The sequence below is a fragment of the Mus caroli genome, chromosome 5 (assembly GCF_900094665.2).
Source record: "Mus caroli chromosome 5, CAROLI_EIJ_v1.1, whole genome shotgun sequence".
In the NCBI taxonomy this organism is placed as follows: Eukaryota; Metazoa; Chordata; class Mammalia; order Rodentia; family Muridae; genus Mus; species Mus caroli.
In genome coordinates, this window is record NC_034574.1 from 116,986,360 (window position 1) to 117,010,644 (window position 24,285).

Below are 24,285 nucleotides of genomic sequence, written 5' to 3' on the forward strand. Positions count from 1 at the left end.
CTGGCCTCAAACTCAGAAATCTGCCTGCCTTTGCCTCCCGAGCACTGTGATTAAAGGCGTGCACCACCATGCCTGGCCTAGTTTCCCCATTTTCAAGATAGGAATACTAACAGAGCTCTGACCCAGTGGGGTAGCTGTAGGTATTTTCAGGAGTGTAGCAAATGTGTTAGTGGTTAGATTGTGTGCAGAAAAGCAGACAGGACTGAAGGAGATAGAAGTTGTCCCTGTGTCCTGAGTATAGCCCGCCATGTGAGAGGGACAACTGAGCCAGGCTGCTGCACAAAGGAACAGAGCTGGGTAGAGCATCGGGAAGGTGGCACTCTGTGCACCATCCCTTCAAGAATGAGTGTCAGGTGTGCACCCTCCATACACCGCCTAGCTCGTGTCTGGTGGTGTGGTCTGCCATAGGGATTCCAGGGAGTCTGGGGTAGAGACATCGGAGCACTCCCTGCAGACCTGCCCCCTTTCTGAATGGGGAAGAATCTCCCCCTGACCCAGCTCTGAGGCCGGAGTCCAGCCACTGCGGTACAGGAGCCTGTGAATGAAACCCAGCCGGCCACTTGATCCCAGCAGCTGGGTCCTGTCCGTGAGTGGAAACCCTGTGGGGGTAGAGTGAAGGCCTGATTGGCAAAGGCCAGGGAAACTCAGCTGGCTAACCTGAGATGTCTGGCAGGCCTGGTGTACTGGTCAGCCTAGCCCTTCCCCCTTCTCCGCCTGGGAATCGCTCTTTATTTCAGGGCCGACTGGATTATCACTTCATACATGCTGGCATCTAACTTCCTCTGCCCAAGCTTTTCTTCCCTGCTCCTGATGGTGTAATGCACGGTGTCTCTAAGTGGCTTGGCAGAAACTCTAGAGCAGTGGTTCTCAGCCTTCCTAGTGCTGTGACTGTTGTGCAGTTCCTCATGTTGTGGTGACCCTCAACCATAAAGTTATTTTTCTTGTTACTTCATAACTGTAATTTTGCTACTGCTATGAATTGTAACATAAATATCTGATATGCAGAATATCTGATATGTGACCCCTGTGAGAGGGTTGTTTGACACCCCCCCAAAAGGGGTTGGGGCCCACCAGTTGAGAACCAGTGTTCTCTAGAGAGACACACCTCTCAGCTTGGACTGTTAAAACAATGGATCCCAAGAGATGGGAATTTCCCCAGGAATCTCACACAGGAAGAAGGAAAAGGCTGGGAGCAGGCAGGGGAACTTGTCTCCTGAAGAGATTTCACAGTTCTAAGAACTCGTCAGACCACCCTGCAAGATGAGACTAGCCCAGTCCGTGGGGATCAGTGGTGGGCATACTGATAGGGTCTGCTTAGATGTTCCTGGCTGTCGCTCTGACCTCAGGACCCTGAAGGTAAATTTAAGGGGATCACTGGATCTTTGTCCTTCTTTCCTCCGTGGCCACATTGAATAAATCTCCTTTTCCTGCTCGTTCCTATTCATTTGGCTGTTTGAATTGGCTTCAAGAGGAAGGGTGGTGGTGTTCAGTGACTCTGACAGAGGACAGCCAACCTGCAGGGCAGGAAGACGTGGGCAGCCGTGGGGCTGGGTATGTGTTTCTATCTAGGGATGGCTGCCATTCACACATGCCCACCTACTGTCCCTGAGGTCCTCAAGTGAGGACCGTGTGCCCTCCTTAGGGCTACAGTGAAAGGCCCACAATAAGGACAGCCTTGGGAACCGGCAAGCCACAACCCAGTTTCCATTCTCTGGCTGCCTCCCATCCTGGCATGGATGACCCACAGCGTCCCACTGGGCGAGTGAGCCCATGGACGGCATTAGTACAGGCGGGCCTTTGTCGTCTTCTTGCTAGGTAAACACAAGTCTTGAACTGCAATAGGTTCATCTGCCTGGGTGTGACTCAGTCCTCTGGCTTGTGGGACAAACAGGTCTGTGATGACATCACCAATACCTCAAAAAACAAAACCACCCAGCTGCCTCCCTGTCCATCTAGATTCTGGCACAGCAGAGGTGTGACTCAGGACCACGTCTTTCTGCTCTGTATTCCACCCACAAAGTCTGGAGCTGGGGTGGCAGTGGGTTGGGCCATGAATTTGTCAATAGTGACCATAGGACAGGTTCTCTCCCCAGGGTTTTCATGCTGTCCTTAAGGTGTAGACTGTCACAGACTAATGCTTGCATTTCCTCAGTAGTCGAATGATGCAGAGGTCAGGAGCGAAGGGACAGGAGATTCGAATGAAGGGGGATGCAGTTGAATGGGCCAGGGCCAGTCGGTTGCTGACTTCCTGTCTGCTGAAATGATTCCGCCGTGGACCTCTGTGCTGCTTTGCATATGGCCCCATCTTAGCCTCCTCGGCTACAGAACTCCTGTGTTTGTGGTCATCAATGGCCTTTGAGGTAGCAAAAGTGTTTGAATGAGAGCACTCTGTCCTCCAAGCCAGTCTTTGGAATCACAGAGCAAAATAACTCACCGCCCTGCCAACGGCTCTGAGCCTGGGCTCTTGGAGGAACCTGGCTGTCGCTGCCAACTGCTGCTGTACAGCCTCGTGATAACCACACAAGGAGGCTTAAGTTGATTCACTTCAGGGATGATTTTAAAAATAGAAATTATTTTATAGCTCCCTTAATAAATACCTCTAGTGGCTCAGTTATTAGTGGAAGAAAGACACCACCTTGAAGTTACCAGTGCCTGTGTCTAAAAGAGCTCTTATGCCTCAAGTGGTCCCTCTCACATGTGTCCAGCAAAGATTTATTGACTGTCCTGAAAATGCCACAGAGGGAAAGATGTATGGCCATTCCTCATTGTGTAGGGGGTTGGGTCCAGGACCTCTGAAAATACTATGATCCAAGGATGTGGCGATATACATCTTTAATACTAGCACACAGGAGGCAAATCTCTGTGAGTTCTTGGCTAGCCAGGGCTACCCAGTGAGACCCTATCTCAAAACAAACAAACCAGAATCCATGGGTGTTCAAGTGCCTTGGTAAATGGTAACACACGTGGTTTATGCACAGCTACTCACATAATTTAAACCATGCACTCAGTACAGTGTACATGACTTACACATGAACTGTTATCCTCTGCTGCTTATGGACTAACGAGGAAGACAAAGCCTACCTGTGGACAGTCCAAATGCAGACTTTTCTCCTTGAATATTTTAATTGGCATTTGGTCAAAACTACTGAGTGTGAAACTCATGAAGGGGTAGTGGGGTGCCTTTGTGTTCAAGGAGTTGGAGGCAGAGTGAGTGATAAACTACTACTTTCAGATGACAAATGCTATAAATGAACTTAAACAGGACACAGCCAGGCACAGGAGGCACATACCTTTAATCCCTGTACTGGGAGGTAGATGTTGGTGGATTTCTGTGAGTTCTAGGCCAGTCATAGCCAGATTCTGTCTCAAAAAAACAAAACAAAACAAAATTCCAGGATGTCATATATCCAGAGGTAGCTGCTTTAGTCAGGGTAGCTGTAGGCAGGCCACCCAGACGCTCAGAGCTGTGAGCAGAGGTCTGGCTCTGGGCCTCATGGAGGCCAGAGATAACAGGTTCTAAGTCTCGGTCATCCCAGATATAGTTGGACACTTCGGAAGAGCTGAGAACAAAGTGGGGGCCCCAGGAGCAGCTTGGTCATCCCAGGACCGAAGGGAGGAGAGGCCAGGGAGAGAGGTCTCTGTGTGGAACGAATTCTTTAGCTGGTTCCATCTCTCATGGATGGTGCAACCATCCTCTACTACCAGATGCGCGGTAGTGGACATGGGGAAATAAAGGGAGTGGGAGAAAACCGGTGTCCCACCACAGTTCTGGTGCTCTGGGCAGGTGGACACGGGAGGACTGTTACATGCTTTCCACACGCCCTGGGTGGGTGTCTGGCTGTGGGAAGCTACGGACCCAGCCCATGGGGGTGGACAAGGGCAGTCATAGGTGTCTGGGCCTCATGGAGGCCAGAAATAACAGGTTCTCAGTCTTGGGCATCCCAGACACTGCTGGACACTGCAAAAAAGCTGAGAACAAAATGGGGGTTCCTGGGGGTGGCTCGGTCAGCCCCCCCGGGGCTGAAGGGAGGAGAGGGCAGGGAGAGAGGGGGTGCTGGGTGGTTCCCACGCGGGCAAGAATCCTTGGTCCCGTCCATGGCTAGAGCACAGGAAGGGCTTCCTTCCAGAGGGAGGTTAGATGAGGCTCTTTAGGGAAAAGCCTATCCCATCATTCAAGCATGGCGGGCCTTCATGATCAGAGACAGTCTATGGTTTTAGAGCTTTATTGTAGAAAGTCAGGGTGAAAGAGAGAAGGTAGAAAGAGAGGGAGAGAGGTCAGTCATGCCCACGTGGAGAGAGGGGAAAGAGAGAGAGAAGGAGCTAGAGAGTAAGAATGGTGAGAGCTTAAGAGATCGAGGAGGGGCCAAGCAGCCCCTCTTATAGTGGGCTGGGCTGTCTTGCTGTTGCTAGGTAACTGTGGGGAGGAGTCTAGCCAGAATGCCAGAAGCTTGGGACATTGTCTGAGTGACTGATAGTCACAGAATTATGGAGTTGGGAGCTCTGTGGTGTCAGGCTCCTGTCTCTGGGAACATGGCTCACTGTTCCGTCCCTTGTAGAGTTTTCTACTGGGTCACAGGAGCAAACCTCATTCAACCAAAACAGGCTGCCTTTCACTTTCACGGCCCCACATATAAGGACCAGGAGGCAGCTGAGGGAGGATCACAAAGATGCATTTGACAGGGGCTCTGTATTGATTTGGTTTCCCTTCCTTTTGCTGGGGATGGAGCCTAAGACCTCGTGCATGCTAGACAGAGGCTTGTCCATACATCAGCCAAGACCTCGTGCATGCTAGACAGGGGCTTGTCCATACATCAGCCAAGCCCTCGTGCATGCTNGACAGGGGCTTGTCCATACATCAGCCAAGCCCTCGTGCATGCTCGACAGGGGCTTGTCCATACATCAGCCAAGCCCTCGTGCATGCTCGACAGGGGCTTGTCCATACATCAGCCAAGCCCTCGTGCATGCTCGACAGGGGCTTGTCCATACATCAGCCAAGCCCTCGTGCATGCTCGACAGGGGCTTGTCCATACATCAGCCAAGCCTGAGCTGCTGAGTCTTTGCTTTCTAGGAGGCCCCAGAGTTTTCTGCTTCATACTTGGCGAAGTTAAAGTCTGGGCTTGGGAAGTTTCTAAAGCAGTGTCTCCCAGTAAGTGAGGACTACTCAGCTGAGGGCTCCTCAGCAGCCATCCTAGAGAGTCCTAGAGAGTCCTGTTTCTGTGGGAGGAGCACACGGAGTGAAGGCACTGAGAGGCCGGTTGTACATGTGGCCATGTCCCATCAGCTCTAAGGCCTCAGGCAGGACACAGCAGCAGCTCCTGTGGCCCAGCAGAAGAGGACTCAGGATGGTACTGACATCCAGCACACGGAGATACCGAGGAGCCACAGTTGGGTTGGCAAGATGGCTCTGGGGCGCCTCAGATGATGCTCACCGGCTGGGAATGAGTCCTGCCAACCCCTTGTAGCCATAGTACCATGGGCAGTCTTTCTGCTTTTCCACGCTGCTGTTCTCTGTGAGAGTCACAGCACACAGCCACAGGAGGGTCCTGTTGTGATATTGGATGCTTAGGGTGGGCCTGTTTAAGTGACACACTTGGCATGTTTTGTTTTTATGACACTGGCCAACTCCTCATCAGGGTCCTTTAGGAATTCTTGGGGCTCCTCCTGAAGACCTGGTGAGATTCCCTGCTCAAGCACTTGGCACAAGGATGAACTCAGTAAAACTGATGGGACCATTATGTCACTGGGACCTGGCCACTGGCCCCATGGCATCTCACAGTTGCCATAGAACCTGTAACTGCACTTGCCCTGTTGCCTCCAGGATTGTCCCCTTGCAGACTGAGAGGGACTCTCCTGATTTATGAAGAAGTAGGGACAAGGGGGCCAAGCATGGTGGCGCATGCCTTTAATCTCAGCACTTGAGAGGCAGAGAAGGTGAATCTCTGTGAGTTTAAAGCTAGCCTGCTCTATACAGTGACTAGCCAGGGCTGCATGTGGGACCCTTTCTCAAAGGGAAAAAAAAAGTTAGACACCATTCTGCATCTCTCAGTTGTATGGAAATCACTCTTCTTGGCTTCCTGGTGAGTCAGACAGGATTTAGGGTGTGATAAGAACCCAGACACCCCATCCTTTAGTGTTCTGGTGTTTCTCCAGCTCTGGGTTTGCCTGAGGGCCGCTGAGGCCACTCCTGATGTACCAGGTTGGTGGGAGGCTGTTTTCAGGGCTGGGATTCCCTCTACCTCCCCCTTCACTGTGTGGCTTCCCACCTGCTATGTGAGTGTGGGGGTGACATAGTTTCAGAAACACAAGTGTCACTGAGGTCAGACCATTTCACACTCTAGTCTCAGAACAGCTGTGTCGTAGGGTCTGCCACACAGGGAGGTTCTGAAGCATTCATAACTCCACTCTGCTCAGATGTGACCCACAGCCACCTCCTGAGGACAATTCACATAGAAGCCCAGGGGAGGTGGTGGGTGCTACCCCTGCCTGCTGTGCCGTCTGGGAGGATGAGCAGGGGCCAGGAGTACCCACAGACGCTTACTGTGTGAGCGAGCACTGGGCCTCCTTGTGTGGTGCTGGCCACCCCACACATCTGCCCACCCTGCACACAACGGGCCTGTGTTCCCGGGAGCCAGCCTGCGCCTGCATAGGATGGCTAGCTGACACGGCCCTGTCCCTTGTGGCCAGCTCAGGGATGGGTGGCACCCAGGCCCTCCACAGAAGCCCCTGCCACGTTCCCTCTCAGGCTGCATTCCTCTGTCCTTGTGACCTAACTGCTGCACCCTAAGGCTGGGGCAGCAGTCACACACACAGGCAGGACTCCTGCACATGCCAATGACATGCTGTGAAGTGATGAAGTAACGCTACCAGGGGGACATTTGGAGAATCGTAAAGCAGATCTAAAGAGGGCCAGGGACAGCCAGCTGTATGGCTCACCCCTTTAATCCCAGCACGTGGGAAGCAGGGACAGGGAGACCTCGGTTTTCAAAGCCAATCTGGTCTATATATATAGTAAGTCTGAGAACAGACAGAACCAAGTAGAGAGATCCTGTCTAACACAACAGCAGCGGGTGAGGGGCCTGGTGTTCTTTGTGACTCAGGTCAGGATGGGGAGGGTTGAGTGTGTTACACGTCGGGGGGGTTTGAGAAAGCAGGGGCTCTCTCGGGTGTGGTAATGCACACTTGTGAGAGAGAGGGAGAGAGAGAGAGGGAGAGAGAAGTGTGTGTGTGTGTGTGTGTGTGTGTGTGTGTGTGTGTGTGTGGCTTAAACCTCCAGTGGAGGGTTATTGAGATGGCTCAGCTGCTAAGGGTATAATGGTCCTGGGACTTGGAGAGTAGAAGGAGAGGATGGCTCCTCAAATTGTTCTCGGACTTCTACACATGTGCACAAATTAATGTGAAGAGATTTTCTGGGGTCACACTCAAAGTTTGAGTCAACACCCGCTATTGAGTTGTGTTGAACCAAACTACCGTCTCGCTCCCCTTGGGTTATTACTCTGCTGGCTGAGTGGTCTGCAGAGACCCCTGCTGTTTTTAATCATGTGCATGTGTCTGTACACGGGGCGGCAGGTGCCCACAGAGGCCAGAGGAGCTGGGGTTGCAGGTGGCTGTGAGCCTCCTGACGTGCACGCTGGGGATGGAATTTGGGGTTTTTAGAAGTGCAGACAGTGCTCTTAACCCATGAGCCATCTCTCCAGTCTCCGTTTTGTTGTTGTTGTTGGTGGTGGGTTTTTGTTCTGTTTTACGGTGAGGAAAAGTAGAGGCTCTGCTGCAGGCTAGGGAGGCTTGGGTCTCAAAAGTTTCATCATGGGCTCTTGGTAACCTTTTTCCTCAGAGGAGGAGACTTCCTGCCTGCCCATTCCCAGACTCACTACTTTCAAGGATCTCAGCCCCTCCCAGGTCCTGTCACCTGTGCTCCGTGGGCGGCCCCATGGGCTGCTTCATGGGTGGCTCCGTCTCCTCCCTGTTTGCCAGGAATCTTTTAGGGCAGGTGACCTTCATCATGAGAGCAGTTCGGATGCCGGGCAGCGTAGGCTGTGGCTCCACAGCCCAGAGGTGGGACGCTCCTTGCTGTGAGCATGGCCCAGCCCACTTACCACTTGATCCCTGCCAGGGGAAAGCTGTACCAGGAAGCTGTGTAAGAACACAGCATGGAGTCCAACAGACCTGACTCTGCCCTTATTACCAATGTACACAAGATACGCAATCTCTCTGAGCTTCAGTTTCCTCTAAGAAATAAGGAAATGGCATAGTAACCATCTCCCAGATGCCTCTAGGAGATGGGTGGCATTCTGTGGCTGTCCCTCTTGGCCACTGTTGTGCCAAGTATCCCCTCAGTCGAGGTGATACCCTGGGCGTGCAGAGTGGCAGTCTCCCCACAGCTGCTGGGTGGCGGCCCTGTGCTTGTGTGGAAAATGAGACCTGGAGGGGGCCACGGGAAGGAAGCAGGCTCGGCACACAGACAAACAGGTGGTTGGCTGCCTGAGGCTTTGTGTACTTGGGAAGGAAGACAGAGCTTGCCTGTGTTCTTTCAGGACCCTAGTGGGCTCTGTATGTGAATGGGGGTCAGTGGGCCTCTCTAGGCTGTGGGGGAGCAGGGTCCAGCTCAGGAGCAGCCCATGTCCAGCCCTGACAGACCCAGATCCATACATCTTATCAGAAAGGGACTCTGTGCCCCACCAGGCCTGCTACTCTTCTAGGAAAACTGAGCCAGCCTATTGAGCGTATGCTGAGCATCTGCTGTTGGGAACCCACTGCCCCAACAAGCAGGGCCTTACTGCTCCAATGCTGCAGCGGGAGTGCATGGTGGCCTCTGGAAGATGGAGCAAAAGCGAAGCTGTCACACTGCCCTGCATTTGCTGGCCTGTTGGTTGTGTCCCTAGGTAGCACGCCCAGTGTAGGTCCTTGGCTCACCTGGGTGAGCACACTCTGGTAGGTTGCATATCCTGGCCTCTGGATCTGTGCCTGTCAGTCCACTCTACCCTCCTGTCTGGGGCCTGGGGAGCTCACTCCACTTCATAAACACTAGTGACCTGTGAAGGCTCATCTGACCTTCCACCTCTGTCCCTGCCAGTGGAGCCTCAGAGGAGTGGGTGACGGATAGTGCTCTCTGTGTGGCCTGGCTTCCTGCCCATGGAGCTGGACTGGAAGGCGTTAGGCTGGGGAAATAAGATGTGTCCAATGGGCTGGAGAGATGGCTCAGTGGTTAAGAGCACTCAGAGGTCGTGAGTTCAGTTCCTAGCAACCACATAGTGGCTCACAACCATTTGTAATGGGATCCGATACCCTCTGGTGTGTCTTGAAGACAGCTACAGTGTACCTGTCATATATGTAAAAATAAATAAATAAAATCTTAAAAAAATATATGTGTCCAGTGGAGGTGAGAGTCCCTTCAAGACCGTGGCATGGTTTAGTCAAGTGTGAGGCTTCTTCCTTCTCAGGTGACAATGTCCTGGCTCCACACAGGCTCTCCTTTGCCCTTCCCCCATCCTCAGGGCCCACAGTTGTCCTCAGTGGCATGAGCAGGTGCCTATGGAAGTGTGGCCAGTGCTAGCACCTGGTTTCTGCCTGGTCCTGGCTGGAATGTCAGCTGACATCTGTGCTGTGGGCTCTGCTGGACAGGAAGGGGGGTGATACTGAGGCCAAGGAGCCCAGTTGGGCCAAAGGGCAGATACCTACCCTTCTCCCTGGTGGGAGCATGGGCAGAGAATGCTGTGTTGGGCTGTGCCCTTAGCCACTCTTCCTGGAGTCTGGGTACCTTTTCAAGGAGAACAATGTAGAGGTAGATCAGACATGCCTTTCTGAGCCACAGCTCAGCTTGCCTCCCTGCCTCCCTGAGCCTGGGGCTCTCGGTCACCGTGACATTGGTACCAGCTACAGGTCATGGAAGAGAAGTTTCCTCAGAGTGTGGATCAGGGAAAGTGTGTTCTTTCTTGCCCCCAAACTCGTCTTCCAGCAGACGAGGTGGCCCGTCTTCCTTTGGGTTGTGTGTCCCGTACGGCTGCGGACAGATGGGGGTCTGACCCTTCCTCTGTGTCTCCCACAGGCCATCAGTATCAGCAAAGCCATCAACAGTCAGGAGGCCCCAGTGAAGGAGAAGCACGCCCGGCGTATCCTTGTGCCCTTGCATCTTAGGGAGCTCTCAGGAGACTGTGGGCTGAGCATGGCCCTGGCCCAGGGTGTGCCGAGTTGGGAGAACATGACCCCAGGACTCCCAATTGTTGTGGCCTGGGGTGGATGAGGACATGGAGAACTGCAGAACCCCTAACTGCCCCCACGTCAGTCTGTCCTCCACTTGGCCTTGACCCTCTAAGGTATCATCCTGGGCACGCATCATGAGAAGGGAGCCTTCACCTTCTGGTCCTATGCCATCGGCCTGCCACTGTCCAGCAGCTCCATCCTCAGCTGGAAATTCTGTCATGTCCTTCACAAGGTCCTCCGGGATGGACACCCCAACGTGAGTAGTGAGCACAGCCCTTGGTCCCACAGGCTCAGGCGAGCGACGCCGCCATGCCACCAGCTGACAGCATCCACAGTATTCCCTGGAAGTATGCAGCTCTGACGTGTGTCTGTCCTCCGGGGCTGGGGGCTGGACACCCTGCCCAGTGCTGGGAGGGACGGCTCAGGTTCTGTGTCCTCCCCTCCCTTCTTTGGCTGCAGGTCCTGCATGACTATCAGCGGTACCGGAGCAACATACGTGAGATCGGCGACTTGTGGGTAGGTGTGGGGACAGTGTCCAGGCAACGTGGCCGAGCTGAGGGCAGCATCTGGGCGGGGATTCTCTTTCCTATTGTCCTTGGGGTTACTGTGGAGGCTGAGCACCAGTCAGTGTGAAGTTGGGGCCTGGGGCAGGTGAATTGGCCGACAGCTCCATAAAACAAGCCCATTAGTCCTCTTGAGTTGGAATAGGTGGCAACCCCATGCCTCTGTGAAGATCGGGGACTCCCAGGATCCCCTAGACTTTAACCGGAAGCTTTAGAAGGCATGTCACATGTAGCCTTGAATTTTCCACGCGTTTGCCTGTCAGTTTTCAGAGTCAGTAGTCAGACCCCTGGGGAGCCTGTGTCTGGATTCGCTCTAAGGTCCTCAGAAGTCAGAGGCCTCAGGCCTCCTTCCCAAAGCTCTCATCTTCAAGAGCAGATTCAGAGGGACAGTGTTGCCTGTCCAGAGCCTCTGTGCTTTATGCGTGTCTTTTGATGTAAGGAAAATGGCATTCATCACAGTGGCTGCTGCAGACACAGGCCCTGCTGGCGTGGCCACAAACCATGATGTGTTTTTTTTTTTTTTTTTGCAAGAGGGAGCCGGGAAGCTGTGTGCAGACCAGAATGCACCTCCCCAGGCTGCCACCAGCTCTTTAGTAAAGTGCCCTGCTCAGAACTGGCCTGTTGCCCCGACAAAGGGCTCTCTTTGCCTCTCACAAGACTTTCTCTGGCAAGAGTGACAAGGAATGACATTAAGGAGGGGAGCTAGAGACAGAGTAATGAGATTGATGAAGGTTAGCAGGAAATGTTTGTTGAGCGAGTGAGTGACTGATTTGTGGAAGAAAGGCCTGCTTCTCTTCCCACCTCTATTCTCCCTGTCTGGGCACATGCTCAATCCTTGGGATTCCTAGGTGTGTTCTTGACAGTGACCTCACACAGGGCTCCCATCCCCACAGGGCCACCTTCGTGACCAGTATGGACACCTGGTGAATATCTATACCAAACTGTTGCTGACTAAGATCTCCTTCCACCTTAAGGTAGTCTTCCCTGAGCAATCATGGACTACGGGACTGGGAGGCTCTTCTCTCTGTGACATCCTGGGGCATAGAGGGGGTTGGATGGCACCTGTCCATCCATGCTCTGTCCACTTGCCGTGGAGGCTAGGAAGACTGGCAGGAAATCATGGGGCTGTCTCCGTGTTTGCATAAATCCAATGCAGATGCCAGCCTGTGTGTGCTCCAGTGGCCTTGCCCGTCAGTCCTGGTCAGGCTGCCCCTGCCTCAGCCTCAGGATTTCTGTCGGCCCCTTCGGCTTAACTAGAGAAGCTGGAATCACAGAATGAGGGGATTGGGAAACCTCCCTGGCGACTCCCCTTCTCATGGGAGCTGTCAGGAGCAGGGATGGGATCCGTGTGTGGCTGCTCAATGAGGCTGCATGGGGGCTGTTTCTGCAGCACCCCCAGTTTCCTGCAGGCCTGGAGGTAACGGATGAGGTGTTGGAGAAGGCGGCGGGAACTGACGTCAACAACATGTGAGTCTGTGCAGCCTCAGTTTCCCCCAAGTGCCTGCCTACCGGGGACCATGTCAAGTGAGACCACAGGGCTGAAGGTCATGACCCCCAGGGGGTCAGGCTGTGGGTGAAGGGGTTTATCGGGTACTCCATGTTTCTGCCTGATGGAGTTTGCTTCCTGTTCCTAAGGGGTCTCGGGGATTGTGTGGGTGTGCCCTGCTGCCCTTGGGGAATGTGTGGGTGTACCCCGCTGCCCTTTGCATCCCCATCTTTTCTCCTAGTTTTCAGCTCACCGTGGAGATGTTTGACTACATGGACTGTGAACTGAAGCTTTCTGAGGCAGGTGAGCAAGTCACTCATGTCAGGCTGTGAAGGCACTGGTGGGCAGGCTGGATTTTCACTTGTCTTTCCTGCTGTTGGGGTGAAACCTGGGCCCCACTCACACTGGGCGAGTGATTCTCCTGATAGAGCATCCACAGTAACCCAGATCTTATGTGCACCTCTTCCTTGGGGTCCCTCTCCCTCCAAGACAGAAAGGGGCCTCATGGCACCTCCAGAGCACAAGCAGAGACTTCCCTTCCTCAAGACCCTGCGTGCGTCCAGGATATGGCACATGAAGGCCACTATGGGACCCTGGGTGCTGAGGGTGGGGTGTGCCCCATGGAGGACCCTCTAGGCTCCTGCCTGGCCTCTGCACTGCACTACTCTCCAGGAGAGAAAACATAGCTAACATTTCCTACTGTGTGTTCTGAAATGCTTCACGGTCCTGTCAGACTGTCCAGCCAAAGAACTGGCAGCCGCTGGACAGGAAACCTCTGAGGGCCTGGGAGGTGATTGTTCTGGGCTGTACCTTCAAAATAACTGCTGTGACTCACTGCTGGCCATGGTGAAGCCCAAGGCACAGCCTTTTTAAGGAAAAACAGGGAATTGGGAAGAGGCAGGACCGCCACTCTGAACCCTGGGTCTGGGCCTGTGGCTCTGGTGGGTGAGAGGCCAGCGTGGAGCCTGTCCAGGAGTAGGACAAAACAGCAGGTCACCAGGGGTGTGGCCCAGTAGTGCAGCTGGACCCAGGCCACCACACTGCCTTCAATGGGAGTGCAAGGCTCTTAAGAGAGATGTGCCTCAGAAGGCTGAGGCAGGAGAATCATGAATTTGAGGCCTGCTTGAGCTAGAGTGAGTTCAAGGTCAACCTGGGGAGCTTAATGAGACCCAGTCTCAAAAGTGAGTAGGGCTGGAGAGTGGCTCTGCGGCTGGTCCTAACTGTCCAGTTTTAGGGAATCCGATACCCTCTTCTGGTCTTTGAGGGCATTGCAGGCATGTGGTGCACAGGCAAAACACCTATACATAGAAAATAAAGGAAAGAAAACTTTAAATAAGAGGTCTGGGTTTGGTAGCACATGCCCTTAATCCTGGTGCTTAAGAGAAAAAAATCAATCAGATATCTGAGTTTGAGACCAAGCTGGTCTCAATTAGCCAGGGCTGCACCTAAATAATGAAGTGCTTGCCTAGCATGTGGGGGGGTGGGGTGGGTGGGCGACACTCTGGGGAGGAGCCAGGGGCAGAGGAAAGGAGAAAGGAAGGGCACAGAACAAAACCAGAGTTACACACACATGCACACGCACACACACACACATACCCCAAGACAAAAAAGCCAAAACCAAACAAAGAAACAAAACCCTAGTATGGCTTCCATCCTTGCAGACAGCTCTCCCCGCCCCCCAGGCATGGCCAGACCAAGGGGCTTCTGGCTTCTGGCACCACTCAGGTCGGCCCCACATGGGGCCTGGCTGCTCTCCCGGCCTGGCTCACCGCCCGCTCTTTGTCATTCCCCTCTCTGCCCCAGAGAAGATGCTGGCCAGGGAAGGCAGCCTCGTGTTTGTCCTTTGTCCGTCCCTCTTTGGAGTTCTGATACAAGGCCTGATTGTCAGGGTCTCCAGGACAAGTGAGGTATCAGGTCACTTGGGGTTCCCAAAGCCTGTGTTCAAGGCTGTGACCTGGAACAGACGCTAGCCAGTCTCCACAGCTACGCGATGGGCTATTACAGTGAGTCTTTTTAAGAAAACCAAAAAACCAAACCCGTATGGTATGGTGTTTGGCCTGCATGTACATCTGTGTACCATGTCTATGCCTGGTACCTGTAGAAGCCAGAAGAGGGCATCAAACCCTCTGGCACCAGAGTTATGGGTTAGTTGTGAGGCTGTGTGCGTGTTGGGAAACAGAACTCAGGTCTTCAGGAAGAGGCCTGCACAGCTGTCCCTGAGCCCCCTCTCCAGCCGCTTTGGTTGTTTTTGAGACAAGGTCTTGCTTTGTAGAAGTTTGGCCTTGAGCTCAATCCTCCTGCCTCAGTTTTCTGAGCAGATTATAGGTTTGCACTAACATGCTTGGTCGGAGTGACAGTATTTTAAAATAGATGGACTACATTTTAATTTAGTGTGTGTGTGTACATGCCTGTGCCATGGCACATGTGTGGAGGTCAGAGGGTAACTTAAAGGAGTCTGTCCCTCTTCATGTACCGTACAGGTCATCAGATTTGGTGGTGAGCACTGAGCCACCTCTCTGGTGCCCTAAGCTTGTTCCGTCTCTGAGGTACAGTGTGAGTTTACGGCCCTGGAATGTGGAGCAGGCATTCCTGTCCTTCAGTGCCTGTCCCCAACTCACCCTGGCCAAGGGTTCTAGAAAACCCTCCCTGCCTAGAGCTTATTGAGAGCATAGCCCAGCCTTACTGTCTACCTTGACCTTGTTCCAGGGGGCTGTCCTCAGTGTGGGGCAGACCCCAGCACAGGGCACTAGTCCCAGCCTAGAGGATGCTGTTGAAGGCCCAGATTAGAATCCCAGCCATTACTAAACCTCCACCATGGTTTTGACAGCACAGTGGAGGGCCACTCACCCACTCCAGGGCCCTAGTGCCTGAGCTGCCACAAAAGTGGACCTGGGTGGGGCTGCCCACAAGCTGGCCTCCAGCTACATCCGCTCATGCTGGCTTCCACCTGCGCCCTTTCCTCAGTTTTCCGGCAGCTCAACACGGCCATCGCAGTGTCCCAGATGTCTTCTGGCCAGTGTCGCCTAGCGCCGCTCATCCAGGTCATTCAGGACTGCAGCCACCTGTACCACTACACAGTGAAGCTCATGTTCAAGCTGCACTCCTGTGAGTGTGCAGCCCTGGTGGGGCCTGGAGGCCCTGTGTCCTTCTATGCTGAGAGGGAAAGAGGCCTGAGAGGGAGGGAGGGAGGGAGCAAGTGAGCGAGAGAGAGAGAGAGAGAGAGAGAGAGAGAGAGAGAGAGAGAGAGAGAGAGAGAGAGAAGACTGAGGGGGAACTGAGAGAGNGCTGCACTCCTGTGAGTGTGCAGCCCTGGTGGGGCCTGGAGGCCCTGTGTCCTTCTATGCTGAGAGGGAAAGAGGCCTGAGAGGGAGGGAGGGAGAGAGCGAGAGAGAGAGAGAGAGAGAGAGAGAGAGAGAGAGAGAGAGAGAGAGAGAGAGAAAGAGAGAGAGAAGACTGAGGGGGAACTGAGAGAGTACTAGTTTAGAAAGAGAACCAATAAACCCTTCCCTGTTAACGCCAATAAATGTGTGCCGGGCGTGGTGGCGCATGCCTGTAATCCCAGCACTTAGGAAGCAGAGGCAGGCAGATTTCTGAGTTCGAGGCCAGCCTGGTCTACAAAAGTGGTTCCAGGGCAGCCAGGGCTACACAGAGAAACCCTGTCTCCAAAAACCAAAAAAGAACAAAACACCAATAATGTGTTTGGGGGTGGGGTGGCCATTTTCCAAAGCAGAGACTTCGTGTGTGGAGCTGTTCGTTTTCATGGCTTTCTGCACACCTGCCGTAGGAGAGGACCGTGGCCCCTCCCTGGGCCTCATGTTTTCTGGGGTGCAGTAGGGAAAAGGCTGTCACCAGTGTTTGGAAAAGGTCCTCAGGTCACATGTGCTGGCTCAGGGCGACTTCCACAGTCCTAGAGCCCCACTCCAGAGCCAGGTGCTGGGGAGGCAGTTTTGGCCCTGACAATCTCTCTATCTGCTCGGTGCCGCCTTGTCTGGCTCCCATCAGAGCTGAGGAGACCCCATGGAGCCTCGTCTCCCCAGTTAGGGTGGACTGGCCAGGCCACAGTCACCCCTCTACTCTCCAGTGGGTCAGGGAGGGAAAGCAGGCCTCAGAGCGGCGTGCAGAGAGGAGGTCCTGGACACTTGTGCCATCCCTCAGGTCTCCCGGCAGACACCCTGCAAGGCCACAGGGATCGGTTCCACGAGCAGTTCCACAGGTACCAGCCAGGGAGTGGTGCTATAGCATGGTCGGCAAGAGGGCTGATGGCTCCCCTGTGACCTGTCTCCCCTTGCCACCTGCAGCCTCAAAAACTTCTTCCGCCGAGCTTCGGACATGCTGTACTTCAAGAGGCTCATCCAGATCCCGCGGCTGCCTGAGGTGCCTGGCCCTGCCACCTCCCAGCCCACCAGCCCCTGGCTCCTGGCAGGCCCTGGGGCGGGGGGGAGCTGAGGATCTCCCAAACACTCTCCCTACAGGGACCTCCCAATTTCCTGCGGGCTTCAGCCCTGGCCGAGCACATCAAGCCGGTGGTGGTGATTCCCGAGGAGGCGCCCGAGGAAGAGGAGCCTGAGAACCTAATTGAGATCAGCAGTGCGCCCCCTGCTGGGGAGCCAGTGGTGAGGTCCCCATGTCCCACTGTCCCATGTCCCGAAGGGCTTCAAACACAAGACTGGGCATGTGTAGGGTGACTGGGCCTCCCCTACCATCCCTTGAGGGCGTAGACGGCTGGGTCAGAGCGCCATGTTCTCTGCTATGGCAGGTGGTGGCTGACCTCTTTGATCAGACCTTTGGACCCCCCAATGGCTCCATGAAGGATGACAGGTGAGTCCCCAGGGGCTAGTTAGGGTAGGGAGGCTAGGAAAGGCCTTCTGTCTGGGAAGATCATAGGTAGGACCTATAGAGCAATGACAAACCCAGCCCTGAGCCACTGCTAGTGACATCTGCGATCCGGTGTTGGGCAGTCAGGAACCTTCTGGTTGATGAACTTGAGCCCAGGATCTCTGTCCCCAGGGACCTCCAGATCGAGAACTTGAAGAGAGAGGTGGAGACCCTCCGTGCTGAGCTGGAGAAGATTAAGATGGAGGTGAGGGGCGTGGCCCATGGTGGTCCCTGCGAGGGTGGTCCCTGCGTGGGTGGACCAGGGGTCCATCCTCCCGGTCCTGCCCTGCAGGCGCAGCGGTACATCTCCCAGCTGAAGGGCCAGGTGAATGGCCTGGAGGCAGAGCTGGAGGAGCAACGCAAGCAGAAGCAGAAGGCCCTGGTGGACAACGAGCAGCTGCGTCACGAGCTGGCCCAGCTCAAGGCCCTGCAGCTGGAGGGCGCCCGCAACCAGGGCCTGCGAGAGGAAGCGGAGAGTGTGTACCTCTGGGGCGGCACCCAGCAACAGGGTGAGGGGTGGCTTCCCCCCTACCTGCCCACTCCACTCAGCCTCACCTCTCCGCAGGGAAGGCCAGTGCCACGGAAGCACGCTACAGCAAGCTGAAAGAGAAACACAGCGAACTCATTAACACGCACGCTGAGCTGCTCAGGAAGGTGGGTGCCCAGCCTCGGGAAGGGCAGCTTGTGGGCCAGGGTCCAGAGTCAGAACCCGTCCCCTGCCTTCCAGAACGCAGACACGGCCAAGCAGCTGACAGTGACACAACAGAGCCAGGAGGAGGTGGCACGGGTAAAGGAGCAGCTGGCCTTCCAGATGGAGCAAGTGAAGCGTGAGTCTGAGATGAAGGTGTGTTCAGTGTGGGGGGGCCCCCCACCCTCCCCGCCCCGCTGCCCCACTGACACGCTGGCCTGTCCTAGATGGAAGAGCAGAGTGACCAGTTGGAGAAGCTCAAGAGAGAGCTGGCGGCCAGGGCAGGAGAGCTGGCCCGTGCGCAGGAGGCCCTGAGCCGCACAGAACAGGTGCCTGCTAGCCAGGGGTGCACCACTGCTGCTGGGGTCAGGCTGGGACAAGTCGGTCCGCTTGCCCGTCAGTTGGGCCATACTTAGGTGGCAGCGGGCCCTCAGGAAGCTCTCAGTGTCTTGGGAGGCAATGCGGTAGGCTGCAAACTCGGGGGTAAGGCCAGGTAGGTTTGGCCTGGCTGTTGACATGTTTCATGTTCCCAGAGTGGGTCAGAGCTGAGCTCACGGCTGGACACACTGAACGCGGAGAAGGAAGCCCTGAGTGGAGCCGTTCGGCAGCGTGAGGCAGAGCTGCTGGCCGCTCAGAGCCTGGTGCGGGAGAAGGAGGAGGCACTTAGCCAAGAGCAGCAGCGGAGCTCCCAGGAGAAGGGCGAGCTACGGGGGCAGCTGGCAGAAAAGGTACGGCGGCCTCCACCCTGCCACCTTCTCCTTGTCGGGCAGCTCACCCCTCTGGTGTGGGCGAGTCAGTTATCTGGGCTCAGCCTGGCACCCCTTTATTGCTGGGACAGACTCAGCTCTCCAAAGAGAAGCCCCAGTTCTCCACCTCCTTCCACCATGTTTTATTGTCTTCTCACTGTGGGGTACAAAGCTCCAGGTTGGCCTCAAGCTTAGGGCTGTCCTCCTGCCTCAGCCTTCCGTGTGCTGGGTGTGTTCTGTCCCTCAGCGTTGTTTATTGTGATTTTGATTTGCATTTTCTAGTTGTCTAATGATACTGAATATCCTTTTTTTTAAAAAAAAAAAAAAGTTGTATTTACCGTTGTGGGGGATGGGGGATTATGCATGGAGGTCAGAGGACAGCCCGTAGGAGCCAGTTCTCTCCTTCCACCTTCTGGGTCCCAGGGGTTGAACTCAGGTTGCCAGGTTTGTTGGAAGCACCCTTACCATCTTGACAGCCCATTGAACATCTTTTTGTGAGCTCGGTGGCCCTTTGAGATAAGTCTGTTGAGGTCCTGGGCTGTTTATCACTGTTTGTCCTGTCTTGTGTCCCCACCGCCCCTCATGAGTAACTCAAGTCCTGGGAGGTAGGGAGGTGGCCTAGAAATCTCTCCCCTCGCTAGACTAGGGCATCCTTCCAGAGGGAGTTAGTCACTGTCCAAGGAGTTAGTCCTTGGAGTTAAGCCCTGGGCTTGAGGGGTCTGAAGGTCCTGCCCCAACCCTTCCCCTCCCATCAGGAGTCTCGGGAGCAGGGGCTTCGGCAGAGGTTGCTGGATGAACAGTTGGCGGTGTTGCGAAGCGCAGCCGCTGAGGCAGAGGCCATCCTACAGGATGCAGTGAGCAAGCTGGACGACCCCCTGCACCTCCGCTGCACCAGCTCCCCAGGTGTGTGATTGGGGGCCCCTCTGGCCTCCGTGCAGACAGCTGCTTATCCCCCAGTGATGTCTGTGCCGGTCACCCAGTCCTGAGAAGCAGGCGGCAGTGGGTTGAGGCTGCACTTTCTTCTCTGTGTTTGCAGACTACTTGGTGAGCCGGGCTCAGGCAGCCCTGGACAGTGTGAGTGGCCTGGAGCGGGGCCACACCCAGTACCTGGCTTCCTCTGAAGGTGAGTTCAGCTGGAGGTGGTGTGGACCTGTAGTTTCTGTAGGGTTCCTGCAGCCAAAGTTGCCTGGTGTGTGGCTCTCGGGGAGATGGGCACCTCTTCAGGAACCGTGTTGTGACTCAGAGCCTTGTGCCTGTTAACTGGCTGACATTGGTTATCTGCCTGAGTGGAGGGAACAGGGGCCTGGAGTCACCCTGACTCTGCTTAGTGACTGACCCACTGCCTCCTGACCTCAGCACCCCTCTGCCTTCGTAGGCTGGGGTGCTGGAGTCTTAGCCCAGACTCACTGAGAAAATGGTCCACTTGCCTTAATGTTCCCACACAAAATCTTGTGGCTCCCACCCACAACCTCGGCCTTATCCACCTGCAGATGCTTCTGCCCTGGTGGCAGCGCTGACCCGCTTCTCTCATTTGGCTGCGGACACCATTGTCAATGGTGCTGCCACCTCCCACCTGGCCCCCACTGACCCCGCCGACCGTAAGTAGAGGCTGGTGGTAGGGCCTGGCTCAACATTGTCTCACACGAGGGTCTTCACAGTGTGCAAGGGAAAGAAGGCCCTTCCTTTGGACAGTCCTAGGCCAGCGTATGTGGGGACCTTATCCAGGGCTCTTAAGCAAAAAGGCTGCCCTCATAGACCTTCCCTTCACCCCAACAGGCCTGATGGACACATGCAGGGAGTGTGGAGCCCGGGCTCTGGAGCTGGTGGGACAGCTGCAAGAGCAGACGATGCTACCAAGGGCTCAACCCAGCCTGATGCGGACCCCCCTGCAGGGCATTCTGCAGTTGGGCCAGGTGAGATATGTAACCGAGGCCCTGAGTGTGGGCCGAGGGGATGCTGACTCTGTCCTTTCCATGAGGGAGGCTAAGCAGGTGTGCGCACTCACAGGCTGCAGCTTCAGTACATAGGGCCGAACCTGCACACACCACCACCTTTGCCACCCTCGTCTGCTGCCTCTTGTACACCTTTACCTGGGCCTTGATGAGGTTGAGTCTACATGGCTGACTCAATCGTTTCAGGACTTGAAGCCTAAGAGCTTGGATGTACGGCAAGAGGAGCTAGGGGCCATGGTGGACAAGGAGATGGCGGCCACTTCGGCAGCCATTGAGGACGCTGTGCGGAGGATCGAGGTGAGGGCTGAGTTCCTGTGGGAACTGAGGGGATAAAGGCTGCATCTGAGCAGGGACAAATAGCATATTCCTGGAATGTCTGTCACTGGGTACAGGACATGATGAGCCAGGCCCGCCACGAGAGCTCGGGAGTGAAACTGGAGGTGAATGAGAGGTGAGCACGACTTCCATCCCCAAAACCCCTGCGGGAAGCAGCTTCCCTGGCCCACGAGATCCGACCTTCCCGACTGTTCAGCCGTCCAGAAAGGGGCTGGACACAAACTGCATGTCCCCTGCCCTGGTGTGGAAGATCCTTGCATGATGTGACAAGGCCACACTACAGAGCTGTCTTCTCTCTTCTCTGTGTCTCCCTAGGATCCTCAACTCCTGCACAGACCTGATGAAGGTGAGTGTGAGGGTGAGTGACTCCAGGTTGGGTTGTGTCGGGACCACCAGGGAAGTCACACCCATCTTGGTCTCGGCAGGCTATCCGGCTCCTGGTGATGACCTCCACCAGCCTGCAGAAGGAAATTGTGGAGAGCGGCAGGGTAAGCCAGATGTGCTGTGGTATGGCAGCCTCCCTGGCTCGGTCATAAAGAGAAATAAACTCTGATCCCCTGACCCCTTTATGTATGACATCCCCCATACAGGAGGGTCTGTCGCCACAGCTAAAAGTCCCCACACCTCAGGGAGGTAGGTCTCAGGGATATGCCTGCACTATCCAAACGTCCTGTCTTCTCCTCCCATTGCCACTAGGGGGCAGCAACGCAGCAGGAATTTTATGCCAAGAATTCACGGTGGACTGAAGGCCTCATCTCAGCCTCTAAGGCAGTGGGCTGGGGAGCCACACAGCTGGTGTATGTCAACCCAGGTGTGGGTGGGGTGGGCACGGTGCTGAGGTTGGCTGTGGGGGCTTGCCAGACTGTTCAAGATGTGGAAACCCAGACTCTTGGTTGGCCCCGGCCCCACAGAGAGTCAGCCGACAAGGTTGTGCTTCACATGGGCAAATACGAGGAACTCATCGTCTGCTCCCATGAGATTGCGGCCAGCACGGCCCAGCTGGTGGCAGCCTCAAAGGTGAGGCTGTGCTGACCTCTACCATCCCAGGTTTGACGTGTGCCGTGCCTGGGCTGGGGGCCCTCACCTGCTGCCTACAGCCAGCCAACCCATGCCCGCTCTGCTCCCTGCAGGTGAAAGCCAACAAGAACAGTCCCCATTTGAGCCGCCTGCAGGAGTGTTCCCGCACTGTCAACGAGAGGGCTGCCAACGTCGTGGCCTCCACCAAATCCGGCCAGGAGCAGATCGAGGATAGAGGTGAGCTCCTTGGTATTCAAAGGGGCTTCCCAGAGCTGGTGGGAGGGGTCACTCACTGCTGACTTCTTTCCCCTGACCACAGACACCATGGATTTCTCTGGCCTGTCCCTCATCAAGTTGAAAAAGCAGGAGATGGAGACTCAGGTGTGTACCTCTCGTGCCCACCGCTGCCAGGCTCTGATCTCTGGGAAAGACCCTGGGACTCACGAGCAGTGCTGAGTTGGCTGTGTGGCCTGCAGGTGCGAGTCTTGGAACTGGAGAAGACACTAGAGGCAGAGCGTGTCCGGCTCGGGGAGCTTCGGAAACAGCACTATGTACTGGCTGGGGGGATGGGGACACCTAGCGAAGAAGAACCCAGCAGACCCAGCCCAGCTCCCCGAAGTGGGGCTACTAAGAAGCCACCGCTGGCCCAGAAACCCAGCATAGCCCCCAGGACAGACAACCAGGTACCAGGAGGCATTGGTGCTGGGTGAGGGAGGAGAGCTTGCCAGGGGTGGAGTAGGGCTCCCTCGGATTATACACAGGCTTCTGATCTCATCTACTGAGCTCCTTCCTCTCTTTGACCCCTGCAGCTCGACAAAAAGGATGGTGTCTACCCAGCTCAACTTGTGAACTACTAGGCCCCTAAGGTGTTCAGCAGGATGGCTGGTGGTCGTGCCTGGGTTTCATGTGGCTGTCTGGCAGTGGTCAAGGGGCCTCTGAGAGGCCTCCAACTCTGCCCAAGGGGCCTAGTCTGTGGGACAGTTCATCTGGATGTGAATCTATTTATCTTAAGTAGGAACTGCCTCGAGCAGCTGGGACCCAGCAGGCCTGAGCCACAAATCTGCAGCGGACATCAGGGATAGTCTGAATGCTGCGAGGTATTTCTTTCTTCGTAAGTTTAGTCAGCACACTGGGAAAAGGCCATATAAGCCAGGAGCCTCCTTGTCTCTAGACTCAAAAGTCTGAGGCCTTAAGTGAACAACAGAAAGAGGGTCCCTACTGGCTACCAGGGATAAGGGGATGACCTGTGACCCTTGAGCCAGGGAGAGCAGGTAGGCTGGGTGGTGTCATCACCTGGGGGCCTGGTGCTAGGGCATCCGTGCTGGGATCCCCAGGAGACCAGGCTTTGTGTGGGTGCCTGGCAACAGCATGGCTGGGGCAGCCCCTGCTCAGGTGCTGTCTCTGCCCGTGACCGCAAAGCCAGCCTCCCCCATGCAGTTTTCCGTTCTCCTGGCTACTAGTGTGGCTGTTCATTGCCTACCTTGATGAGTAGATTTCAGGCCTCCTAAAGCTGGGGCCTTTCAGCCAGTCAGAAGCTATTTAAAAAAAAAAAAAAAAGAGCAGATGCCATAGCCCACATTTCTGGAGGCTCAGGAGTTCTTGCTGGAGCAGCCCAGACATGGAGGCCTGGCCTTGCCTGCCCCTGACAGTTTGAATAAATTTGTGTTTCTTGAGCCTGAGGAGGAGTGGCTGGGGGTAGGAGATATCCAGGCCACCAATAAAGCCAGCAGCTGGTCTGGGACAAGTGCCCAGCTTCCCTCCAGCTGCGTGCCCTGCGCCCTGGGAAGGCTACCAACCATGGACCAAGGTCCGGGGCTTTGGGAGGGAGCCGGCTCCTTTGCTCTGTCTAGTGTTCCCTGTGTTGAGTTCCATTGGCAATAAAACCCTGACTGTTGTTAGCAGTGCCCTAGTGAGGGCCTCTGCCAGACTCTTCATTTCTCCAGAGATGCACACACTTGTTTGGCCCTGTGTAGGTGTCTGCAGTTGACACTGGAACCTGAGCCTTGCTAGAGCCGCTGGCAGCTCTGTCACCAAGCACCAGGCTTTCTCTAGATTGCTATAGCATGCGCCATCCTTAACTATAGGCTGGACCAGCCATTACCCTCTTCTCATCTCCTCAAGGCTGACTGAGGCCCCTGCTGTTCCAGCCTGGAACCCCTGTGGTCTCCTGAGGGTCTCACCAGTAGTCAATACCAGTGCACCATCTGAGACCATGTGCTACAGTGGGCAGTTTCCAGACTTGGAGTGTCTGAGCCGGTGGGTTAGGACCTTGATCTGCATGCCACATACTCTGTGTTCTAGAGAGTTCTGCACCACTCAACTTGCAGCCCCAGCAGAGGTGACTGGGGGCTCATCTCCACTCGGCATTTATAGGACCCAAGAATGGTCCCCACTGTGAAGCCTGCCTTCTCCAGATGGTGCCAGC

The 24,285-nt window shown here is 55.2% G+C and overlaps 1 protein-coding gene across 2 annotated transcripts in view; it reads left to right on the forward strand.

Moving 5' to 3' along the window:
- The window catches only part of Hip1r (huntingtin interacting protein 1 related), a 29,181-nt gene extending 5,408 nt beyond the window's left edge, over positions 1-23,773 (forward strand). Inside the window, exons 1-32 of one of the 2 annotated variants that reach the window (XM_029477295.1) lie at positions 1,059-1,356; positions 10,043-10,106; positions 10,311-10,453; positions 10,657-10,713; positions 11,654-11,734; positions 12,151-12,227; positions 12,488-12,549; positions 15,211-15,351; positions 16,402-16,459; positions 16,545-16,620; positions 16,719-16,859; positions 17,003-17,064; positions 17,254-17,326; positions 17,414-17,597; positions 17,687-17,775; positions 17,849-17,965; positions 18,037-18,138; positions 18,343-18,537; positions 19,311-19,458; positions 19,592-19,678; positions 20,046-20,153; positions 20,332-20,468; positions 20,694-20,804; positions 20,900-20,958; positions 21,159-21,189; positions 21,269-21,331; positions 21,540-21,640; positions 21,755-21,860; positions 21,974-22,097; positions 22,180-22,241; positions 22,337-22,543; positions 22,670-23,770. In XM_029477295.1, the coding sequence (XP_029333155.1) occupies positions 1,261-1,356; positions 10,043-10,106; positions 10,311-10,453; positions 10,657-10,713; positions 11,654-11,734; positions 12,151-12,227; positions 12,488-12,549; positions 15,211-15,351; positions 16,402-16,459; positions 16,545-16,620; positions 16,719-16,859; positions 17,003-17,064; positions 17,254-17,326; positions 17,414-17,597; positions 17,687-17,775; positions 17,849-17,965; positions 18,037-18,138; positions 18,343-18,537; positions 19,311-19,458; positions 19,592-19,678; positions 20,046-20,153; positions 20,332-20,468; positions 20,694-20,804; positions 20,900-20,958; positions 21,159-21,189; positions 21,269-21,331; positions 21,540-21,640; positions 21,755-21,860; positions 21,974-22,097; positions 22,180-22,241; positions 22,337-22,543; positions 22,670-22,717 (3,210 nt within the window). In that variant the 5' untranslated portion in view covers positions 1,059-1,260 and the 3' untranslated portion in view covers positions 22,718-23,770. Of the gene's footprint in view, positions 1-1,058; positions 1,357-10,042; positions 10,107-10,310; positions 10,454-10,656; positions 10,714-11,653; positions 11,735-12,150; positions 12,228-12,487; positions 12,550-15,210; positions 15,352-16,401; positions 16,460-16,544; positions 16,621-16,718; positions 16,860-17,002; positions 17,065-17,253; positions 17,327-17,413; positions 17,598-17,686; positions 17,776-17,848; positions 17,966-18,036; positions 18,139-18,342; positions 18,538-19,310; positions 19,459-19,591; positions 19,679-20,045; positions 20,154-20,331; positions 20,469-20,693; positions 20,805-20,899; positions 20,959-21,158; positions 21,190-21,268; positions 21,332-21,539; positions 21,641-21,754; positions 21,861-21,973; positions 22,098-22,179; positions 22,242-22,336; positions 22,544-22,669 lie in introns of those variants that run through there. The other variant, XM_021162507.1, reaches the window with a different exon arrangement.
- The last annotated feature ends 512 nt before the right edge of the window (positions 23,774-24,285 follow it).